The sequence below is a fragment of the Pyrus communis genome, chromosome 10, assembly GCF_963583255.1.
Source record: "Pyrus communis chromosome 10, drPyrComm1.1, whole genome shotgun sequence".
NCBI lineage: Eukaryota > Viridiplantae > Streptophyta > Magnoliopsida > Rosales > Rosaceae > Pyrus > Pyrus communis.
This window is the reverse complement of record NC_084812.1, coordinates 2,110,410-2,134,848: the sequence shown is the minus strand read 5'-3', so window position 1 is coordinate 2,134,848 and position 24,439 is coordinate 2,110,410. Positions and strand designations below refer to the sequence as shown.

At 35.8% G+C, this 24,439-nt stretch overlaps 1 protein-coding gene across 1 annotated transcript; it reads left to right on the top strand.

The window, feature by feature from the left end:
* The first annotated feature begins 10,027 nt into the window (after nucleotides 1-10,027).
* On the top strand, nucleotides 10,028-14,094 carry LOC137749069 (cytochrome P450 734A1-like). Its single transcript, XM_068489252.1, has 5 exons — nucleotides 10,028-10,449; nucleotides 11,730-11,953; nucleotides 12,039-12,280; nucleotides 12,417-12,798; nucleotides 13,548-14,094. Exons 1-5 carry the CDS (start codon nucleotides 10,164-10,166, stop codon nucleotides 14,010-14,012), a joined length of 1,599 nt encoding a protein of 532 aa, XP_068345353.1. The 5' UTR covers nucleotides 10,028-10,163; the 3' UTR covers nucleotides 14,013-14,094.
* Nucleotides 14,095-24,439: the final 10,345 nt, after the last annotated feature.

Here is a 24,439-nt window from a genome sequence, read left to right as displayed (position 1 = left end):
GATTTAAATGAACGGTCCAATAGTGCACTACTAATTATTACTCCATGTCAAAACCAATAAGTGTGACATTTTTTCACAAAAAGTTTACTTTATTAAATTAGAAGTGAAACCATCCAATATAATTTGTATGTAACTAGTTCAGGTTTCTGACGTGAGACTCATTAGGCAGAGTCGCATTTTCTTACGTTCCCTAGCTCACTAGCTGATTAATCATACTTACTGCTTCTTACTCTGTTACTCATACAACGATTAATTAAAATGTATATATAGGTTCATGTGGTTGGTACATTTGTATGTGTGTGTGTGTGTAATGCATAGAGATTGCATTTGAGTTTGCGACTCAACATACTTGCCCATCATATGCAAAATTCAGATACGAATTCATATGAATAAATATGGAGAAAGGAGAAGAGAGGAGGGGGGGCTCATTCTGCTCCTCATTGTCTTCATGCTCCATCTTACCCTACGATGAGGAGGAGGAGAAGGAGCGCCCCCCTCCCCTCTCTTATGAAGATGATGATGGCGACGAGAGGAATTCATTGTGGCCTGCTGTGTGGTATGCTTATATTACAAATACTTCATGTAAACTTGAAACAGGACATGTTCTGTAAAGGAGGCATGTGCCTTACGCATAACGGGACTAACATAAATACAAGGATAGCAAGCAACTGTCTTTGTCTATATGCTATATGCATGTATTTCTCGTGCTACTATACCTGAATTTAATACCACCATTCATAACTTCATACTTGTAGTAGCTTCTTTCATTATCTCTCTCCCTCTCTCTCTCTCTCTCTCTCTCTCTCTCTCTCTCTCAGCTTAGTTTTGATGATCTGGAATCCCATGCTTTATTTTCTTTCAACTTCATGTCAAAGCGCAAGGACTTTGGTCCTATAAAGCTCATCTAATATTCTCGCGCTACCTACTTTTATTCACTTGCTAATTAAGAAGCTCGTTTGGCAATTGTTTTGTTTTTACTTTTTACTTTTTGTGCTTGAGGTATTGAGTATGAAGGAAAGGAAAGGTAAAGAAGGGTAAGGGAGAGAGGGAAAGAAATAAGGAGGAATGAATGTAACCAAAATCTTGAAAGTAAAAACTACTTAAAATTGTTTTTAGTTTTCATTTCGTATGCCTTCGTAAAATTTCTTCTACGTCTTTCTTCCCGTTCTTCATTTCTCCTTTCTCTATGAATTTCCCTCCTAGCACTGACACGAAGAGAGTGAAAACAAAAAAACAAAATTGTTGTTAAATACAGTTAAAGCTATATATTGACTTTCCTCTCCATGAATTTCCCCTATTCACAATTTTTTTTTCTTGTACATTTTCATTTTTATTTCAATTTTTTTTAATCAAACAAAATAAAAAGAAATTAAAAGACAGAAAGCAAAGGTGCACTGAAAATCATTTCCCCCCAAAAAAAAAAGTTGATTGCGATACCTCTTGTGCTTCTTGAGGGATTGTAATGTGATGAAGTATTATTTATAATGTGATGAAGTATTATTTATAATGTGATGAAGTATTTTTTTTTTTTTACTTTAGATGTATAAAAAAAAGGAAAACTAATGAAAATGATTTGAAAACTTTGAGTTTTAACGAAAATGACAAAATAAATGGTAGAGTGAATAGTATCATGATTGACTTTTTAGTGTAAAAATGTGGTTTTTCGTTCAAATGAACAGTACTGGAAGCTTTTCGTTAAAGTTTCCACAAAAAAATCATACTTTACAATGTAGAAACACACATAATTCAATATATAATAAAAATTCAATATGTTTTTATATTTTTAACAAGAAATTAATTCAGATTCTCTCTCCTTCCATTTTTTCTTCTCACCGGTCTCTTTTTATTTGAACGCTCATAATTAAGCTATATCGACATTTTGTATTACCTCTTTGTAGAGTGAAAAATAAGAAGAAGAAGAGGGATGGAGGGAGAGAGAGAGAGAGAGAGAGAGAGAGAGAGAGAGAGAGAGAGAGAGAGAAGGCAACGAGGGAGGAAAAAATCCTACTCCATAAGCTAAGGGAATAAGATGGGTTGTGAAACTATTTATACAAATTGGAAAATGTGGTTGTTGGGAACAGACATAAGTTGACAAAGATGGTTTGATAGGGGAAAACATTTGGTAATTGTCACAATGGAAAATGTAACATTTGTTGTTGGGTTTGGTTTCCGTTTACAATTTTGTGAACTGTAAATTTTAACAATTGAACAACTTTACAATATCTGTTCCTGTGAGAAACTCTTGGGAAGGTAGAAAAAGGTGGTAAAATAGGGATTGAGATCAACTCCAGATTCTGTGTTTGGAGTTCGCGGATGGATCACTTAATTTCAATCATACGGTCCTCATTAGCTTATCCTAATGGCACACTTCATAAAAACCCAAAAATTTGAACGGTTCAAATATCTTTCTCTCTCTTTTAAAAGGTTTGGGTCGCTTGGTCAACAAGCTCTGAACACAGAGAGCTAGAGTCGATCTCATTCCGTAAAACAGTCATCATGGATAGCAGTGAACAGTGGAACCAGTGGAACTGGATATAGAAATAAGAAATTAGGGTTGCCATAATTAGGGTTTGTAACTATGTAACTCGAAAAGAAAAAGAAATAAATCAGGCCCGGGATTCACGAGGGGATTTGGCCTGTGCCTGTGGCTAGTGGGTGGAGAGAAGTACGGATTTGACATTGCTTCTGCCTGTGTGATTCTTTTACACTACTGCCAGAGGTTATTATCTTGCCAGAGGTCGTTATTTTCTCACTCAAAACATAAGATCTTTTAGTATTCAACGGTATATTTTAACAGTAAGTTTTTGACCGTTGATTTATTTAGTTGCACATGTAACGTTTCAATTATTGTTGCACACCAGACACAGAGTTCCCATTCTATGTTTTGGTTTTGAAAATGTTCATAATTGGAGACCATCATTTACAAACAATTGGAAGAGAATGCTAGTCTCTGTCATGAATGGAAACGTTATTTTTTTTTTTTTTTGCTTAATAAGAAATGAGTTTGAAATTTTCGGAGGGTCACCCAGTCGACTGTTTTAAGAATATTCACCTGTAATCACATGTAACACAAATACTAAATGTTCATTTACAGAAAATGGTTAAGTGAAACAAATTATATTACTAAGCTCTTGGGATTAACTTCCGTAGTAAGAGAGGTGAAGTGATGAGTTAAGATTATGATAGATTAAGCCTTTGATTATCTCTAATGTAACTAAAATTATAGTGTAGTTGTAAAAGTTTACACATATTTATGATAATAGAATTTTTGATAGAATTGTGACAGAATTGTAACAGAATGACTACATTGATTTGAGACACGTACTTGCGGGACTACATTGAACAATTTTCAATTTCATGGACCATTTTGATGTCTCGTGTCAATTTCATGGACCATTTTGATATCGCATGTCAATTTCAAGGATCATTTGTGATTAAAAAAAATTTAAAAAAAACTTATGGGGCCCATTTATGTGCCACATCAACAACATAATTTTTAACAGAACTATGACAGAATGACCATATTGATTTGCGGCACTTATTTTTAAGAATTACATTGATTGATTTTCAATTTCAAGAATCATCTTGATGTTGAGGATCAATTTTAGAAACTATTTGTGATAAAAACCTTTTATATAATTCATGATTTTTAAGCATTTTGGATCGCAATATTATGTAGTTGCGCTTCTTGTGCAATATAACCAAACTGATAAATTAGGTAGAGTGACAAGAAGGGTGATTTGATAAATTGAGGAAAATCAAAGGAAATGGATCCTCGTCTAGGATTCTTTTTTTAGGAATCCTAAACATCCGGTGATCTTAATCGTTTATTGTATATTATATATTGTACGATTAGAAATCATTTTAAAATTTAAAATTTAAAATTAAATATGAATAGCATTTAACAAAAATTGATCGTATGATATACGATCACGATCACAAGATTTCTCAGATCCCTGAAAAAGATCCGGCAAGATCCATTTGCGAAATCAAAGAGAGGAAGACTGAATCTGCCAAAGCTCGAGTTGACATAACCAAAGGCTTTTGCATGCGGACAAATGTAGAGAAAGTGTCAATGATTGAGTGACACGTGGAAATCCATGATTTGACTTGGATAGAGATATAAAAAGAGAGTGCAGCTGGAGCCTGGAAGACCTGGACCCGTCACACCGTTGATTGAGTGGACAAAAACTCGTTTTAAAGAAATGTTAAGGGACTTTTTGAAAAATGAGGTTTTTTATAAACTTTATGTTACTTCAAAATTTAATGTTAATTTTTAAATTAATATTATAAAATATTATGCTAAAAATATGAAGAATAAAAAATCTCACTTTTTAAAGAATTCTGTTAACATTTGTCCTTGTTTTATACCTTTATTTATTCACATATACATGATATGAGTGTATATGATCTCACAAATCAACCAAATCGAAGTACGTGATATAATTGTGCACACACAAGCAGCCTAGTTATTCTCAGCTTTTATGTAATTGAAGGATGTTATAGGTTAGATTCATACAAATTTGGTGACAATGTGTGTTTTTAGCGAGTTTGATGTTGAGTTGTGGTTCATTTTAAGTTGTAGTTAGTAAGTTAATGATAAATTCACTTCAATTTCAAACTAAAGTACCAAAAATACCAACAATTGGAGTTAAGTTTCAAACGTCTTATAATGTTAATAAGGATTGATGTAACTATTATAATCCAAGATGTATAGAAATTTATTATATATATCACTAAACACATCTTTTACAAAAATAAATTTACATATGACCTATTTTTATAGGTGTGTTTTATCTACAAGTTTATTTTAGAGATGGGATTAGCAGTACGAACAATAATATAGCAAATGGAACTTCATCACTCTTATTCATGTGCGTAACCATGTATAAACTTCAGATTCTCCCTCGCGGACCATTTGAGCAAGCTTACATTATTCCTTGACTTGCACAAGTTGTATATCAATTATAATTTTTTTATATTATCTGGATTACCTATCGGTTTCTCACCACATAAAATTTTTGTTCTGCCATTAACCATACTCAAATACTAAAACTATATCATCCAAAATTCAATCGAGGTTACATGTTGGTGAAGAGTTCTTATGAGAGCAGGTTAAAAAAAAGAAAAAGAAAAAAAAAAGGAAAGTAAACACATATATCAATTTACAACAAGAAATTGTATCATTTCTTAAGATCTTTCACAATAAGCCGAAAAGTGAATGCGATACCAATATATTGAATTTATGAGTTCATATATTAAACTCATAAGTTAAATATATCAAACTCATAAATATAGTACTAATATATTGAACTCATACTAGTGTGAAATGCCTAACAAGTAAGCTTGAAAGAGGAAGAAAATCCTCTAACATAAATCGTGCTCTTTTAGCTAAAAGCGCACAGACGCATGCTCGATCTTTTAAGTTGATGGTGAAATTTGTCTTTCTATTTCTTAGTTGACCATCTAATTAAGTGCGCACTTCTTGACCATAAGTCCTAATAAATCAAATCAAATCTAAGTACAATGACATTATTACTCGGATGAAAATTTGATCACTAACTCTCTCTTTTAAATTGGATATGGCATGAGTACCTATGGATACTCCAACTAAACTTCTCAGTTCTCATCATAGAAGTTAAATTAATTTTTTATTTGTAAAAATTAGATCAAGTTGGCCAGATATGCCATATATAGAATGACACGTGGACACAATATGGCGAACGATTTTTCAATATGTCTGGAAGATAGATCTTTGTTGTACCGGAACATAGATGGTACATCATATGTTATTATATAACTAGTGGAAAGTTTTACTTTTTAAGTTGTTAATTTTTTTAACACTAGTATCTTACCATTTGTATAGTGACACATGGTGGTACACATTGAAAAATCTCTAGTGCCTGGAACACAGGTAGATATGTCATATGTCATTATACAAGTGAATGAATACTTGAAAAAAATTCCTCTACTTATAGAATAATATATACACACCGTCACGTTTTCCAGATACATTTAAAAATCTTTCCAAAATGGTTGGTTAGATTTGGATTTTTATCCTTGCTTGTAGGTTGAAGTCATTGTGGGGGAGGGGCGGGGGGCGGTGACTTGTGATGTTCATCAGAAGAAAAATATGAGGTAGGGTGGGGAGAGGAATTTGCTAGCAAAAGCATGTGTGCAGATCCCTTCTTTTGCTTGTACCAATCGTCTTTACCAACTAAATCTTTGATAACTATCACCTTATAAAAGTTCCAATTCTTTTATAGTCAATTATTTTCATTTCACATTTGGGTCCAAAGTCTATCAGTAAATCTCACTCATTTTGATTCAATTCATTTGCATCCCATAATAATAATAATAACAACAACAACAACAATAATAATAATAATAATAATAATATTATTATTATTAATCCAATTTTGAATTTTCTTTCTACAACACAATTTATAAAAGTTCCGAAATATGCATATTTCATGAAGTGACAATACACAAATATACAAACAAAATATTAAATAAATTATATATGGGACTGCAACTGCAGTTTTTCTGGTTCAATTGGTCCCATTTATTTATAGGAAACTTTAACGAAAAATTTCTGATACTATTCACTTTAACGAAAAATTATATTTTTACACTAAAAAGTCAATCTTGATACTATTCACTTTACCCTTTATTTTTTCCTTATAGTTAAAACTCAAAATTTTCAAACAATTTTCATTAGTTTTTTATTTATTTATATTTGTGTTCTTATAAAGGTTGGGAAATGAAAAACAAAAAATATATATAAGTTTGCAAGCAAAGGTACCTCATCAGGCTGCAGCCTTTTCTTGGTTGGATTGTTTTGGTCATTTTCGAAAACTCCATACCTTTGTTAAGTGATTGCATATTCTACTTTGTCCTTTTGGCTTTTTCATTTTTGCAGAGAAAATATTCATGTTTTTATTTTTACCCTTTTTAAAGTTTCGTTCGAATAAACCACTGTCTAACTAAAGTTATAGACACTGAACGCAGCGAACAGACTTCTCAATAGTGAACTCAGATCTCTTTGATGCCATCTCCAACCGATAGTTGGTCAGATGGCTCGTTTTAGCTCTCTGGTCCTCCAAGATTCTCCAAGATATTAATATTTTAATGAACAGTACAATGCCATATTTGCTTCCATCTCCAACCGAGGGCCAAAGGGCTAGATGGCTCGTTTTAGCCCTATCACAAAAAACCGTCTCCAACCAAAGACCATAGGGCCAAACATAATTTATTATTTAAAAATTACAACTTAAATGTTGTTACATGTTTTTTAACAAATATGAAAAACTAGAAATGTTTTTAATAATTTGTTAAATGTTGTTAAGAACTACAAATTTTGTAAAATAAAAGTTATAGGAAAAAAATAGAATTTAAAAAAAATGAAAAATAGAAGTTATAGGAAAAATTTTGTAAATAAAAAATAATAATAAAACTGTAAAAGAAAATTTCAAATCAATCTTGTCGGTTAAAACCGAAACCGACAGTAATACATTTATACTAAATAATATGCATGTATTCCTGTCTGTTTTAACCGACAGAATTAATTTGAATTCTGACCAGCCCTCCAGCCCTCCAGCCCTCTCCGATTCCGTGGGGCCCTCTCAGATTCCACAGCCCTCTGGCCTAACCCTCGGTTGGAAATGGTTTTCGGACTATTTTCGGCCCTCTAGCCCTCTAGACCCTTCGGTTGGAGATGGCCTGAAATCTCTCTCACACACACTGACACATACTCAAATACGTACACAAATTACCGTCACACCTAACTAAAGCTTTTCAAACCCTAAAGCATGCTTAACTGTCTTACTTAAGTTTGATCACAACTCTTGTTTCACTTGCTCTACATAGTCTAGACCGGTATTGTTTGCATCGTTCTATGTAGGCAAAAGCATTTGCATGCATGCATGGAACATGTTTTATTCTTCTTCTTTTTGTATTTTTCATCACGTAACATGATGAGAGATGCAGATATATATATAGTGAGTATGAACACGAGTTACTAGCAAGTGTAGCCATCTAAAAGAAGCCTCGTGACCACCTCATCACCCCTTGTGGTCTTATACAACCTAACATACACATCGAGCCACATGAATCTCGCGTGCCCTTTGTCCCCACAACATACAATGTTTCTATGTACTTGAACAAGTTCCCTTTGGTTAAACACACACACACACAGATATGTGTATATATATATATATGTGTGTGTGTGTGTAATTGATTATCAGTTTCCTTTGGTTAAACACACACACACACATATATATATGTGTGTGTGTGTGTAATTGATGATGATCAGTTTCCTTTGGTTAAACACACACACACACACACATATATATGTGTGTGTGTATAATTGATGATCATCAAAATAGAGGAGGTCAACGTGAACGGTTACTTTGTCTATGTATTATATATTTGTATGTGTGAAATTGATGATCATCAAAGTAGAGGTCAGTGTGAACGGTTACTCTATGTGTTTTGGCCACGAAGTGGTAACGGTATTTGTTAGTTTTGGTTTGAAGTCAGCTGCTGCATGCAATTGTTGCCACCCACCCTTTGCCACAATACTTCCGAGTGTAACCTTTGAGTTTGTTTTAAATTTGTAGGACGTATGGGAAGGGCACATGGCCCAACATGTCTTGGGGCTATTAGGACACGATTAGGGGAGGATGCCTTTGCGTGGGTACCCCAGTGTTGGGTCAACTAGAGCATATTTCCCCACCTAGAGCACAGATAGAAACCCTAAAATAGACAGCCTTGTTTCCATGTGTACAAATTAAAGAGCAACATTCCAAAACTACAAAGCTCCTTTGTGCCCTGGCCCTCCACTCTTTCTCCTTCGTCCCGCCTCCCAAATCATATTTTTGGGACAATATGAAGAAGATAGGAACCATATGTAACAATCCTTCGACATTCTATCCTCAATTTTCTTTTCAATTAGCCTAAGATTAAGTAATTAGTAGGACATAATATGTATAGTTTTAATTTCAAGAAACCTTATTAGATGTTCATTATGTATGCGATAATTTTCATATTTTATGTAGCTAGATTGGAAAAATAGTGTGCAAAAACTCTTGATTTGGTTCATTATTTTCAACGTCAATAGATGAACTATTTAGGAACATGGGGGTTTAATTATAATATTGAATAAAGATCATCGAGTTAACTGATCAATAATTCTTAACAAATCTGTTTTTTCATTGTTTTTAAGAGAATATGTACATGTGGTGGGGCTCATAATTTTAGTTTAATCAAGAAACCATACAATAAATGTTGTGTGAGTCACATATTAACTGCGACGTCAATATGTTGTTTTTTCTGTCGAATTTGTCATCTAAAGTTTTGAAATCAAAGATTTAATCCAACGATAAAAATTAAGTGTTACAAAATCAAATGATCATAAACATGCGTCATTAGATAATCCTACATAAGATCCAGGTGAGGAAAAGTTTCTAATTAAATCCTTAAATTTGGAACATATAACGAAAGGGCAATAAATAATATAGTCAAAGATTAAACTAAAACGAAACAAGATATTTTTTCACTTAGCAAAGCAAGTGTATCCCCATAAGCTTGGAACATTCTCACATTAGAATGTTCATCCCTTGCTATATAACAAAGAAAAAAAAAAAGATTTTTCAAAGAAAAGTATCAGAATGGAAATATTTTTGCTTACTATCATCAGGTGATGATAATATTCATTACGTTATGTATTATCATTATATGAGTTTAAATTTAGAGATCTGTCTAGTGGATAAATACAAATCTCAAAATTTTAACTTATCTATTAGTTGGACAGAAGGTTGATAGTGGAAAACAAGAGGTGGGGATACAATAATACTAATAGAAAAAGACAAGGGTAACATTGTGAAATTGAAACTAACAAAAAAGCTCGTTGACCCCTCTTCAATTCCAATGGCGGCCCCTACGCCGTTGGCCTTGCACTTGCTTATATCCTTTCTCCCTCCTAAATTAACACCATCTCTCTCTCTCTCTCTCTCTCTCTCTGCTTTCTGTAAACCACCCAAGAAACACTATAACAAGTAAACACACCACAAGCAAAGCAGATAAAAGAAGCAAAGAAAGGCTACTTCACTCTCCACATTGAGGAGGAAGTTAAACGATAGCAGTTCTATTAGAACGTTAAGATGGAGGACGAGCTCATCTTTTCGTGGCTCAAATTTGTTTGCATATCTTTAATGGTGTTGGTTTTTTCTCTGAAGATGGCGGTGGTTCTCTGGTGGAGGCCCAGGAAAATCGAAGAACATTTTGGGAAGCAAGGGATCAGAGGACCTCCTTACCGTTTCTTCATTGGAAATTACAAAGAACTTGCTGGGATGATGATCAAGGCCTCCTCTCAAACCCTTCCTTCCTCCTCTCACCATATTCTCCCTAGAGTTCTTCCTTTTTACCATCACTGGAGGAAAACCTATGGTACTTCCCTCTCTCTCTCTCTCTCTCTCTCTCTCTCTCTCTCATCATTTTCGGTTCCTTGTTTTGAAGTTTTTTCAAGTTTCAACAACTGGGTTTTCAATTGTTTGGCTTGTCATCCTTTCCCTTGTTTTTTTTTACACAATACTGGAGTAGAGGGATTCAAACTCGGACCTCAGGTGTAACGAAAAATGTTCCTGTCTCTTGTTTCAAAACCTTTACATTAATATCTGGATGTTACATTGACATATTTGTTAATTTTTGTTTGAATGCTCTAAACAAGTTGATGAAAGGGTGTTAATAATAATTTAACTTGTTTTTTTTTTCCCCTTGAAAACCATTAAAGTAGCTATTGGTGTGTGCTCTCTTCTACTATACATGATTGTTCCTTTACCTTGGTTTTGTGATGCTCAGAGTCTGGCTTTTTTGAAAGGCTTTTTTTTCAGTTTTGGGTACTTCTTCTTAAGCCTTTTTCAGGCTTTTTTTTTATTTTTTTTATTTTCTTCTTCGGAGCTTAGATGCTTGATGTTGAAGTTGAGATTTTGTTCTTTCCGCAGCTTTTGCCCCCTTGATTTCTTTTAAAACCTCCATGGTAACAATGTCCTGTTAATGACCTTTTTTTAGTAGGATTATCTCCCTTTCAAATTCTCTTATCTCCAGTCTCTTCCTCTTTCGATTTCTTTTTTTTTTCTCTCTCTATAAAAAACTTAACACACTAGATATTGACATGGCTTATCGTAACTGTTTAAATATGAAAATATTGGAGAAAAATAAAATTAAAAGAGGAAAAAATCATACTCCTTTTTTCCCCTTTCCCAATGGAATAATGTTTCATTATTCAAAGTGAAAGATGATGAAAATGTTCAACTTTTTTTGCGGGAGTAAAGCTTTCACCACTTTTTCAGTTTTTATGTCTTGTTTTCTTTTGTTTTTTGGAAGGCTTGAGTTTCCCAAATGAACTTGTCTTTTCCTGCTTTGTATTGCTAATAGCTTCGTTTTGAGTTGTCTTCTTCCGTATTTTCTTTGTTTTTGCTCTCTTTGTAGGGTCTACACTATCCATCTTATAACTACTCCTCCATTATTAATTTTATATATTTATTTTATTTTATTTTAACGTACATTTATTTTTTCAGGTTACATTAAATATTTCAAATCTTAAACCTAGCCTACTACTACACTCAATATCCTCCTTATCGTCACTACTGAGCTAACTCCTACGGCTTAAATTTTAACCTACCTAATTAATTTACTTTGTTTAATTTTCTCCAATATTTTTACTGCAGGTGCAACATTTCTTGTGTGGTTTGGACTTACAGTTCGACTCACAGTTGCTGATCCTGATCTAATTAGGGAAATATTTACCTCAAAATCAGAATTTTATGAAAAAAATGAGGCTCACCCACTCGTTAAACAGCTCGAAGGTAATGGCCTCCTAAGCCTCAAAGGTGAAAAATGGGCTCGCCATAGAAAAATAATTACCCCTACCTTCCATATGGAGAATCTCAAGGTAAACAGTTAGTTAACTCTCTAATTATTGTTTATATTCACTTAACCCTAATAAAATTATTGATGGAAATGATTACTGGTTTCAGTTGTTGATACCGGTGATGGCAACGAGTATAGTAGACATGATGGACAAATGGTCAGCAATGTCCAGCTCCGGTGAGGTCGAGATTGAAGTATCCGAGTGGTTCCAAAACCTAACCGAAGATATAATTACCCGCACGGCGTTCGGAAGCAGCTACGAAGATGGCAAAGCCGTTTTCCGGCTACAAGCTCAGCAAATGGCGTTTGTTACCGAGGCTTTTCAAAAAGTTTCCATCCCTGGTTACAGGTAACGTTTTGTTTATGTACAGATATAGTATGAAAAATATAGTAAAAGTAGCGTTTTATTTGTTTAAAAGCTCAACTTCGCCTTAATACTTTACAACCCGCGATACTTAAGGGTTAACTTTCATTAGATTTTTCAGATTCTTGCCCACAAAACGAAACATAAATTCTTGGAAATTGGACAAGCAAATCAGGAAGTCACTGATGGAGCTGATCGATCGACGGGTAGAGAATTCGAACTCGGGCGAAAACGTGCATGAAAAATGCCCGAAAGATTTACTAGGTCTTATGATTCAGGCCTCAAATTCTTCTCCTTCTTCCAATATCACTGTCAACGACATTGTTGAAGAATGCAAGAGCTTCTTCTTTGCGGGCAAAGATACCACATCCAATTTGCTGACGTGGACAACGGTTCTCCTAGCAATGCACCCACTGTGGCAGCTACAGGCACGTGACGAGGTGCTGAGGGTGTGTGGATCACGTGACATACCCACTAAAGACGACGTTGTAAAGCTTAAGACGGTAAGCCAATCAGAAGTTTATTTTGGGACGGAAACAAATTTCTAAAAGACGCTAGGCGCTAGTCGGGCGGTGTGTTGGGGCCTAGCGCCTAGGCAGCTAAACAAATTTAAGTAAATATGTTATATTTTGTGTAAATAAATGTATTTTTATACTTAAAATATATATAATTACATCATAAATTACAAAATAGAATGACATATATATTATGAAGTATTGAAACATAATGAAAACATGAGGAACAAGCATATAATTTGTGTTCATTTTAGTATTCAACAAGTTTCTTACAACTTATTAAAAAAAATAATGCAAAATAAAAGTTATCTATTTTCTATACAAGTGAGTCGCAACCTAAACGGATGTCTAGGCAGGCTAGGCGAGTGCCTAGGCAGGCTAGGCGAGTGCCTAGGCAGTCTAGGTGGGTGTGTCAGCAGGTCTAGACGCTCTTTCTAAATTTTTAAATGTCTAGGCATTAATGAGGACGATGGTCAACCGCCTAGTTCTAGACGGGGCCTAAGCGAGGATTTTTAGAACAGTGTATGTAAATCATGTTTTGTCTCTGTCCAATGTTTGTTTCCTGCTAAAAAACAAACGGACACCTTTTGCTTTTCTGTTGCATGTTTTTTAGTAAAACATTCACTGGCAGTATAGTCATTTTCACATGCAAAAGTTAGGCACAAGGGTATTTTAGTTATTTTATTTTTTATTTTCTAACTTTTATTTATGGGCATATGATATGATATGATGTGCAGTTGAATATGGTCGTCAACGAATCACTACGTTTGTACCCGCCTGCGATCGCAACGATTCGACGGTCGAGAACAGAAGTGGAGCTTGGGGGATACACTGTCCCACGTGGGACCGAGCTTTTGATTCCAATCATAGCCGTTCATCACGATCAGAGCATATGGGGGAATGATGCGAAGGAGTTCAACCCGAGCCGGTTCAGAGAGGGCGTGGCGCGGGCCGCCAAGCATCCGGTGGCGTTCGTTCCATTCGGGCTAGGGGTCCGCACATGCATCGGGCAGAATCTAGCATTGTTGCAGGCTAAACTTGCCCTTGCCATCATGCTTCAACGCTTCTCTTTCAGGCTGGCCCCTACCTATCAACATGCACCTACCGTCCTGATGCTACTTCACCCACAATACGGTGCACCCATCATTTTCCAACGCCTGCCACCACATGATCAGGGTCAAGATCGAAATCAAGGACCTTGATCTCTTACTGTCAGTATGCAATACCAGTCGTTTGCGTGTGAGTGTGTCGTATGATTCGGATGAATTGACCGAAGTACCCATTTGGCCGATTTTCTTATTTTGTTTTCTTTTTCTTTTTCATTTTTATGCTGGGTTTCCTTAAAACTATAGGAGCCAAGATAATATCTTAAGAGAAAGATGTTGCACTCCCAGATCATCTCCGGGTCTAAAGATCCTGAGTCTAAGGATCAAATAATTCGGATCGTTGAAATTTGATCCAACGGCTACAATTATTATAATTTTTAGAGTTACAAACAGAAGTCCCTCTAAAAGTTATAATAATTGTAACCGTTAGATCAAATTTCAACAGCTCGGATCATTTGATCCTTAAACTCAGGATCTTTAGATTCAGAGAGGATTTGCTTTCCTCCCTTTCACCTAGCTTTTTACTGACCCTCGTGACCATGGTTTTTTACCAAAGGGAAAAAGGAAAAAAAAAAAAAATTAACCCTCTAGTCGGGTGTAATTTTTTTTATTTTATTTTATTTTATTTCTCTGGATTTAATTAGGAATTAGTGAATCGCTAACAAGTAGGTTAGCTTCCTCTCTCTCTCTCTCTCGTTTGTATGTAATGTATATTCTGCTCTCTATTTTTCTACAAAGTTTGTGATATCATTTTGCATCAATGGATATTAATTGGTTGCCTAGCTACTTGCGTTTCAAGAATTTCACTTTTTCCACATTGAATTATTCGGCGACTTTTGAACGTGGGCGTAGTTATATTACTCAAAGCAAATTTGTTATGTTCTTTACACTCTAAGTGTTAGAATTTCTCTATCCCAAATCGACCAGAAGGTTTGAGAACAAACTCTTTAAATAGAATCACTCCACTCTAACTAACACCAAGACATTTTGTATTAAAATTCCACACCTGACGAATTAAGCATGTGGCCAAGTGGGGACAATATCGGTGTTGTTGGAGTGGGCCCACGGTCCGTCTACCTGAAATTTAACATGGTATCAGAGCCAGGGGACGGGCCTGTACATCCATGTGAACGGATGGGTCCCCTTTGACCCCGCGCGAACGGGTGAGCCTCGACTTGGCTCCATGTAGGCCAAGAGATGCCACGTGAATGGGTGAGTTCCCATTGGCCCCCTATGAACGGGTGACCCCCGGTTTGGCTCCACGTGGTTGCCGATGTGTGGAACTTCACGTGTGACCCATAAAATGGGGTCTCACGTGCGAGGGAGTGTTAGAATTCCTCTGTCCCACATCGGCAAGAAGGCTTGAGAACAAGCCCTTTAAATAGAATTACCCCACTCTAACTAACACCGAGGTCTTTTGTATTAAAACCCCACACTTGACGAATTAAGCAGGTGGCCAAATGGGGACAGTATCGGTGTTGTTGGAGTGGGCCCATGGCCCGTCTGCCTAAAATTTAACACTGATTTCGACTCCACCGCTTACAATTCATATTAATTTAAAGTAAAATATCACTTATAGAAAATGTATATGGCAATTAATAGTAGGGTTTTCAGGAGTTGTATATTTTAAACTCAATTCGATTTTTGGGAGAAGAGAGCTTGGTTGATTAGAGAACAAGTTGTTGCAACCCAAACAAATGTACTGATGTATGTTACCAATGCACTAAGATTTGCATATTTCATGGTTATACTCTAGAGCAGGCTGTATAATATATGCTATTATGAATGGCTATTAGTTAAGTTGAGCAACCCAATGTAAATATGTCTAGTAAAGAGAAATGCTAAGGGGATTTTTTTAAAGCGGGACTTTCCATAGACTTTGTCACATCCTGGCCCGGACCCTCACTACATCCCGAGCTCAACTCCACCGTAGCACGATATTGTCTGCTTTGGACCCCTACCACACCCTCACAGTTTTGTTTCTGGAAACTCACATGAGAACTTCTCAGTGGGTCACCCATCCTAGGATTGCTCCATCCTAGGATTGCTCTCGCACGAACTCGCTTAACTTCGGAGTTCTTACGGAACTCGAAGCCAGTGAGCTTCCAAAAGGCCTCATGCTAAATGGAGGTGAGCATATACATATAAGGCTTACAGGATTCACTTCCCTTAGTGATGTGGGATGTAACAATCCACCCCCCTTAGAGGCCCGACTCCCTCGTCGGCACACATCCGACCAGGGATTGACTCTGATACCAAATTGTCACATCCTGGCCCGGGCCCCACCACATCTCGGGCTTGACTCCACTGTAGTACGATATTGTTCGCTTTGGACCCCCACCACGCCCTCACGGTTTTGTTTCTAGGAACTCACGCGAGCAGAACTTCCCAGTGGATCACCCATCCTGAGAATGCTCTGGCCCCTTTCTTGCTTAATTTCGGAGTTCTTACGGAACCCGAAGTTAGTGAGCTCCCAAAAGGCCTCATACTAAATGGAGGTGAGCATATACATATAAAGTTTACAGGATCCACTCCTCTCGACAATGTGGGATGTAACAAACTCTATATCTGTCACCTTACAGTTTAATGTTAATTCTCGTACTAACATTATAAAATATCGTGACAGAGAATTCATGAAAAATCTCATTTTTGAAAGAATTCCTTTAACATTTCTTGTAATAAAATATACGTGAATCATGCATGAAGTTTTTATAGTACCATTTTGGGGTACCACGAATTTTATTCACAATGTTGAATCTATGAGCTAGTAGTAGAAAGCATTAGGAAAAAAAATCAAAGTTTATTCACAAACGAATCAAAGTTTAATAGATTTGTATAAACGTTTTTGGTTGGTGAGGAACAATTCTTCTTATACAAGCAATATATGTCAAAAGTGACTTGCAAGTAAGAATCGATGACACCTTACATGTAAAGAAGTAAGCAATATCCTATTACATACACATAAAAAATAAAAAAAAACGTATATTTTGTGATGAACATTAGCGGCTCAAATACTTGATCCTTGTTTTTCTTTTTAAGATTTTCAAAATAAATGTAATATTAATTTTTGTTGTGTTACTAACAAGAGAAGAATTGGCATGAAATATTGTTTTAAAGCAAATATACTGCAATCCAGCATGCAAATGCACTTTTTTGAAACATTCTCCTTTATGGGGTTTCGGGCTTTTGAGTTGTAGTTTAGTGAGGAGTACGATCGAAAATCTTTAGTGATACGGATCAATGCATGGTACGAGAATTCAACGGTTTGGATTGATTCTTGTCCAATCGAACGGTTGGCAAAAATTATGGATTTGGAAAAAAGAGAAACCGGCTAACTCCAATTGCAAGTAAAATTGGGACCTGAAGTGGAGTGGTGGAGACCCATTCAACTGTTTACCTCCAAGGATATCTCTCACTAGGGCTGGGTTCGGTTTTTTTCGGTTCGGTTTTTTCGTAAAACCGAAACCGAACCGAAATTTCGGTTCGGTTCAATTTTTTTTCGGTTCGGTTTCGGTTTTTTTCGGTTTTTTTTTTTTTTTTTTTTTTCCCTCCAAAATTGAAAAAAAAATGGAAATATGAAAGTTCACATTCAAAGTCACTTCTTCATAGTCATCCACATAAAAACCTACAAGTATGAAATCAATCAATTAAGTCTTCTAAGTTCCAACTAGAATCATCAATCAAGTCTTCCAATTTCCAAGTCCTCAAGCTCAATGCTTAGGCGGCCTAGGCGGCAACATAACACCTTTGTTTGAGTTTCCACTTGCCATTTCTACATACAAATAAAAAATGAAACAACATGATGTAAAGCAAGCATGCGACTTAGCATGTAATTAAAATAGTCTAACAAAACCAAATGCAATAAGTAAAATTACGGTAATTACCTTTCTCAACTTCTTCACAAAATTCAATCTCCTCAATGGTTGGCTCATGATGTAATGCTACATGAATTGACCTAAGCCAATTTTGTGTACATATCAAAGCTTCCACCATTTTTGGACTCAAAGAACTACGATATGGATCAATTATTCGTCCACTTGTGCTAAAGGAGGATTCCGAAGCAATGGTTGATACGGGAATAGCTAAAATCTCTTTTGCAACTCGTGCCAAAATAGGATACTTAGAAAGCCCATTCACCCTCCACCAATTCAAGATATCAAAGTTTGCCTCTTCTTCCCCTTCATTAGGATCCGAAAGATACCTATCCAAATCATTGTGCACAATACGGGCTCTCTTTGCTTTTCTCATTTCACTTTTCTCTTTCAACTTTCTTTCAATCTCTGTCATGCTTGATAAAGGATCTCCACTTGTAGTTGCCGATTGAGAACTACCAACACTACTTGTGCTTTGTTGTGTATCAAAAGACAACTCTTCATGAATCTTGTAAAGATCAAACAACAAATTTTTCACCGCATTGGTTGCAATTTCAACTTTTTCCTCGTCCTCGCCATATAGTATCTCATAATAATCAACCACCTTATCCAATTTATGGCGAGGATCAAGCACAAGTGCAATAAAAACATATTGATTCATATCATCAATTGATCCCCAATATTTGTCATATTTTTCTTGCATCAACATGGAGATCATAGACAAGAATTCATTATCTTTGTTTTCAATGAGGAGACTTTTGATCTTAAACAAATCACCAAAAGTAGTATGAATTGTTGGAGTATTAGAACAACACACTTTTAAAGTGACTTCATAGAAAGGTCTCAAAAAGGATGCAAATATTCCCGCCTCACTCCAATCATGAGTCGAAGGTGGCCCCTCCCTTATATTATCATGATTTTCTTTAATAAAGTAAGGAAGGTAATGACCATCATCTACTTTCAACCTATCAAAAGCCATCTTGAACTTCAAAGCCGATTCTAACATTAAAAATGTGGAATTCCACCTAGTAGGGACATCTAAAATCACAAGCCCTTTGCTTTCTATTCTCACTTTCTCAACACACCTTTTAAAGCTCTCCAACCTTTGAGGGGAAGATCTTACATACCTAACCGCATTACGAATGCTTTGTATGACGGTATTCAACATTTTTATCCCATCATTCACCACCAAATTAAGGATATGAGCAACACACCTCATGTGCAAATACTTTCCATCATGCAAAAGTGCATTAGGAATCCCCCACCCACTTATTCGGTGCACCAAATCCCTTAAGCCGGAATCATTTGCCGAAGCATTGTCAACCGTAATAGTTAACACATTCTCTATGCCCCACTCCACCAAACACTCCTCCAAAAGTTGAGCAATGGATTCTCCTTTATGATTTGGAATGACACAAAAGTTCAAAATCTTTTTATGTAACATCCAATCATCATCAATAAAATGAGCGGTGAGAACCATGTAATTTATTTGTTGAATAGAAGTCCATGTATCCGTTGTTAGACACACCCTAAATGTTTTCAACTGACTTTTCAATTTCTCCTTTTCAGAGTAAAACAAGCCAAGTACATCTTTAGCTATTGTCTTACGACTAGGTACTCTCCACAAAGGACATGCATGCATGCAAAAATGACGAAAACCATCTCCCTCGACGAAAGAAAAAGGTAACTCGTCTATAATTATCATCTCAACACAAGCCTTAGTAACTTCCACTTGAGAAAAACCAATAGCTTCCAACTTATCTTTTGTGCCAGCAAAGGTTAAGATCTTTTGCCTAGTTGCGGCAAATATTTCCTTATTAGGACCATAGCTCCTACATCTAGCTAAGTGATTTCTTATGCAAGTTGTACCATTTTTATCCGTGTCGGCCATATACGATTTGTTGCAATACTTGCACACCCCTTTAACTCTACCTCCCTCAATTATCCTATCAAAATGCTCCCAAATTGTAGATCTTGAATGACTTTTTAGTGTATCCAAGAGAGTGTCTTCGTTACTTACTTGATCACTTGAGCCACCTTGTTTTGGAGTTGCATCCACTAAATTTGTGGATCCACCATGAGTAAGAGGAGTTTGTTGAGTTGAGCTTGATGATCTCATTGAGTTTGAGCTTGAGCTCGAGGCCTTTGATGCACTTGACTTCATCTAATTAAGATACAAAACATATAATAAGCAAAGGTACGATTCACATGCAAAAGGAACAAGAATTGTCTTTGGCCATGATGTCATATTAAGGAACTAGAGTATTGATTTGACACAACCGCTAACCATCAGAAGAGTATTGATTTGATTGAAATATGATCTCAGGTATGTTTGCTGAATATTAGGCTGACTGCAGCAGAGAGCATGACACATGATGTCATTCGGGATTTACTTGGTGTCAAATTGGACATGACTAACTATGCAGTAAGTCTCCGTCACTTGTAAGTGTTAAAACTTCATAGCGGCAATTCTCATTTGTTTTGTTTCTTTTGGTATCATCTAGAACTTGTGTCAAATACGAATCATACATTTCCCTCAACATACGTTTTGATAAAACAGACAAAACTAACACTTTGGTTCTTGTAATACATAGGAACTAGGAAGTGAAACAAAGCAATAAATAATGTTCAAGCTCTTAGATACGCCTACAGGCGGAAAAGAACTACAGCATTTTCTTTATGTTTTACTCATAACTCCCAATATAGCAAGCAAACAAAAGAAAAACTTCAACGAAATTTTAATTTTACAATCGAAATGCTTCAACCAGTAAAAACCCACTTGAATAGTTCGCACAACACAAAGCACACCATACCAATCAAATCAAACTACAATTGTACAGAAAATAAATGTACAAGTAAAATCAAATCTAGAAATTTCGGAAACAAAAGCTCAAACTGACAATCCCAAGTGAATTTGACAACCACCACACCATCCCGGACCATAAAAACGGAAAAAAGGAAGCTAGTCAATAAAACAAGACTGTAAAATTGAAACAAAAAGCAACAAACTTGCAAATATTAGCCCACTGCTAATTGTTGATGTCAGAGTGCTCTCACCTGTTTACGACTTGAGCTTCCACTTCCAGTGCTCTGACCTGTTTAAGACTCGAGATTTAGAGGTTTGGTTTGAATGTAGAGCAGAAAATAAAACATGAGAGTGAGAGTCACTAACCTTTTGCTGGGAATGAGAAATTGAGAATGGTCACAGCAACTCGGCGAGAGCTTGAGAGAGGATGAATTGGGAATGAGAATGGTCACAGTGAGCTTGAGCCTTGAGAGAGAATGAGATTGACAGAGTCTGAGAGAGAGATGAGGCTGAGAGAGGATGAAGAAGACCGAGAAAATGGCTGAGAGTGAGGCGAGACCGAGAGCGGAGACGGAGAGACTGAGAGCGGATGAAGAAGACCTAGGTTTAGGTTTTACGTTTTAGAATTAGGCATAAAACGGTGGCGTTTTAGAATTAGGCATAAAACGACGTCGTTTTTGAAGACTTCGGTTCGGTTCGGTTCGGTTCGGTTTCTGAACCCCAGAAACCGAAACCGAACCAGACACTATTCGGTTCGGTTCGGTTCACCCCTATTCGGTTCGGTTTTTTTTTTTCTTTCGGTTTTTTCGGTTTCGGTCCGGTTTTTTTCGGTTTTCGGTTTTTCCAACCCACCCCTATCTCTCACACATGCTAATTTAATTAAAAAATAACACCGAAGGATCAAATACTACGTATTGCTAAAGAAAAACCCGTCTAAGATTTGAGAGAAACCAAACCTTTCTTGTTGTATTACTTTTTGGGATCTTCTCATGCTCTTGGAAGGTAGCCTCTCTCTAATTTTTGGGGTTTGATGGTCCCCACGGAAGCATGTGGGTTTGAGCTACAAGTAACAAATCTCTCCACCTGTTTTGGTGTATAATTTTTAACTTTTTTGTTGAAGGAATCAACGAGAAGCATGCCAAGATGCATGTGATCTCATTACTCATCCCTAATTGCCTTAATATATGGCTCATAATATTAAACTTCACACATTAAAGGAATGTTAGCAACTTTTGCTAATTGAACAATCTCATCCTAGAATGTTACATGATAATTCGAATTGTTTATTTTTTATTATCAATCTTTGAAGATCAACTCTACCAAAATTATCTGAAGCTAAAATTGTTTAGCATCTAACAATTATATAATAAATAGACGAATCACGTTATTCAGTTAAACACTGAAAATTTGACAACTTTAATCAAACATTTAAACAATTTATGATTGAATTTTTTTCAGAGATGAATTAGAACATAAACATTGCAATCACTGTTCAACATTGTAAAATCAGAAAAAGAACCGAAAAAGTCGGTAGCATACTAACATTCCCCCACAAATTAATCATCTCTCTCTCTGACTGCACACAGAACTGACAACTTTCTATTCAGGTACAATTTTACTACATTATTATGTAGATTACAATCTGATTATTCTTCCTTATCGATTATCTTAAAGTTCGTGCTGCATGAAGAACCATTATTACGTTAAGTGAATACCTTATTAATCTTGGTGAAGTGTGCTTCCTTTGCTTTCTTTCTATGTGAGTAGAAGGCATGAGAATTACCTTTACGATGCTCCAATCACATAAAACAAGAATATAATGTTTCACGACGCACCTATGATTCTTCATTAGCTTTTTTCCCAGTTGTTTAATCTGTAACACGATTCCCCTGATTAACAGTAATCCATGTCCTAATCTTGAATGTTTAACTTTAACTTTTCTTTTATCTCTTAGAGACTTCTTTGTTCACTTGTGCTTCGTCTTGATCATGCTTCCCACATTAACATCTAGGGCAATGTCTCGCCACCTTTGCTAGGCGACAATATCAACACTCCTCCAATGGCTGATGGCTCCATCTTAAAAGGTCAAACTGCATTTGTAAATAATATTTGATAATATTTCCCTCTCCATCTTTATAATTTAATATAACAGACAATATTCCAGGAAAACTTGAGGTAAAGTTATAGTTATTTGAACAAACCATTTTCTTTTTGTGCAAGTAGCCGTTTGATTTGAACCCTGAGAACAGGAAGGTCAAGCTACGAGCCTACAGGGTCATGAACGACGTAACTTTGAGTGAGATCGGCACCTGTTACATAGTATTAATAATCTACTTATACTATGCATGCATGCATATTTATTTAATCTCTAGTATATCAATTTCGTCAACACTCTTCTTCTAACATGTAAATTAGTCACAATACGTTTCAATATATATTGATTATCTCCATGGAAGATGTCCCAACTCCTAAATTGTATACCGTCTAAGGAATTTAAATTGGTTTTTGTCCCCTCCACCAAATTAAAAAAACTAGGGTTTTATAGATCCCTAGGAAATACTCAAGATATATGGTTGTGACAGGAACATCTCCCAATTCCCTTAATCACATTATATAGTATATTACATCAATATTTAAAAGAATTATTAATATAAAATTCCCTTAATATGCTCTCCCAAATTTGCAGCCCTGCCAAAGGAATTGAGCTGGCTAATGTCTGCCCTTGATTAATGCGACCTTGTCGGCATAGACCAAAGGCCTATCTATTTCTGTTTTGTATGATGGCCTTTTCCTCTAGCCTCCACCGCCAATTTCGTATGAACGTCTTACTCCTTCAATATACTATATCATACATAATTCCATATCTCAGTGTTCCACATAGCCCATGATCTTCTTCTCCACCTACCATATATATATATATATATATATATATATATGATCACTGGGATGGATCACAAGGCTTAACTAGTTAATTGTATAGGAAATAATATATACAGATACACACACACACACACACACAAACATACATATATGCACGTACATATGCCTCAAACAACAACAAAATTTTATCTCATTAAGTGTGGTCGGTTGTATAAATCTTAGAACTTCAATGCGCTCGATTTTGCATCATGTATTCCGTTAGTTCTAAGTACTCCATATCTTTTCTTAAAGTTTTTTCCATGTCTTCTTAAATCTTCCTCTACCCCTTTTGCTCTGAGGCTTCATCTTATAGTCTCATCTTCTAACCAGAGCTTTTGTACGTGTTTGGTTCATGTGTCCAAATCCACTTACCCGATTTTCTCTCATTTTATCTTCAATTGCAGCCACTCATACTCATGTGTATATGCCGAGATAATTATTTTAAATGGATGTGTGTGATGAACAAATGGCATCTGATATATATTAAGCGGATCCCAACAATTGCTGACAGCCCAAATACATTAATACTTGTTTGATTGAATTTCTATCCAAGTTTACAGTAGCACACACATGCATGTTCACTGTTCCAAAAGGAAGTGGCATGGAGAACTCGATGGAGAGACACAAAGAAAAAGTTGGCCAGACATTTAATAAGTGCTGCATATGTTAGGTGAAAGTAACTAAAGTTTGTGTTGGACATTCAAAAGACAACTTGTAACATTCTTGTCCAAATTGAAGGTGATAACTGATAAGATGGTGCAACCACATAGCACCCCCAACCAGGCCATTTGTTGATACGTTAAGTTCACGAGCCGGGATAAATTGCAGTAACTCAAAAACGAATTTGTTTGTGCAACTTCATAGTTTGAGTTTTGTTTTTTGCTCATGGTGATCGGTTTAACTAAGTCTTCTTATTTACTTAACGA

Bases quoted from the DNA above. Each gene is read 5' to 3' on its own strand.
- LOC137749069 (XM_068489252.1), top strand. From the start codon at position 10,164: ATGGAGGACGAGCTCATCTTTTCGTGGCTCAAATTTGTTTGCATATCT. The intron at 11,954-12,038 runs GTAAACAGTTAG...TACTGGTTTCAG, and splicing joins TCCATATGGAGAATCTCAAG to TTGTTGATACCGGTGATGGC. The intron at 12,799-13,547 runs GTAAGCCAATCA...TATGATGTGCAG, and splicing joins ACGTTGTAAAGCTTAAGACG to TTGAATATGGTCGTCAACGA.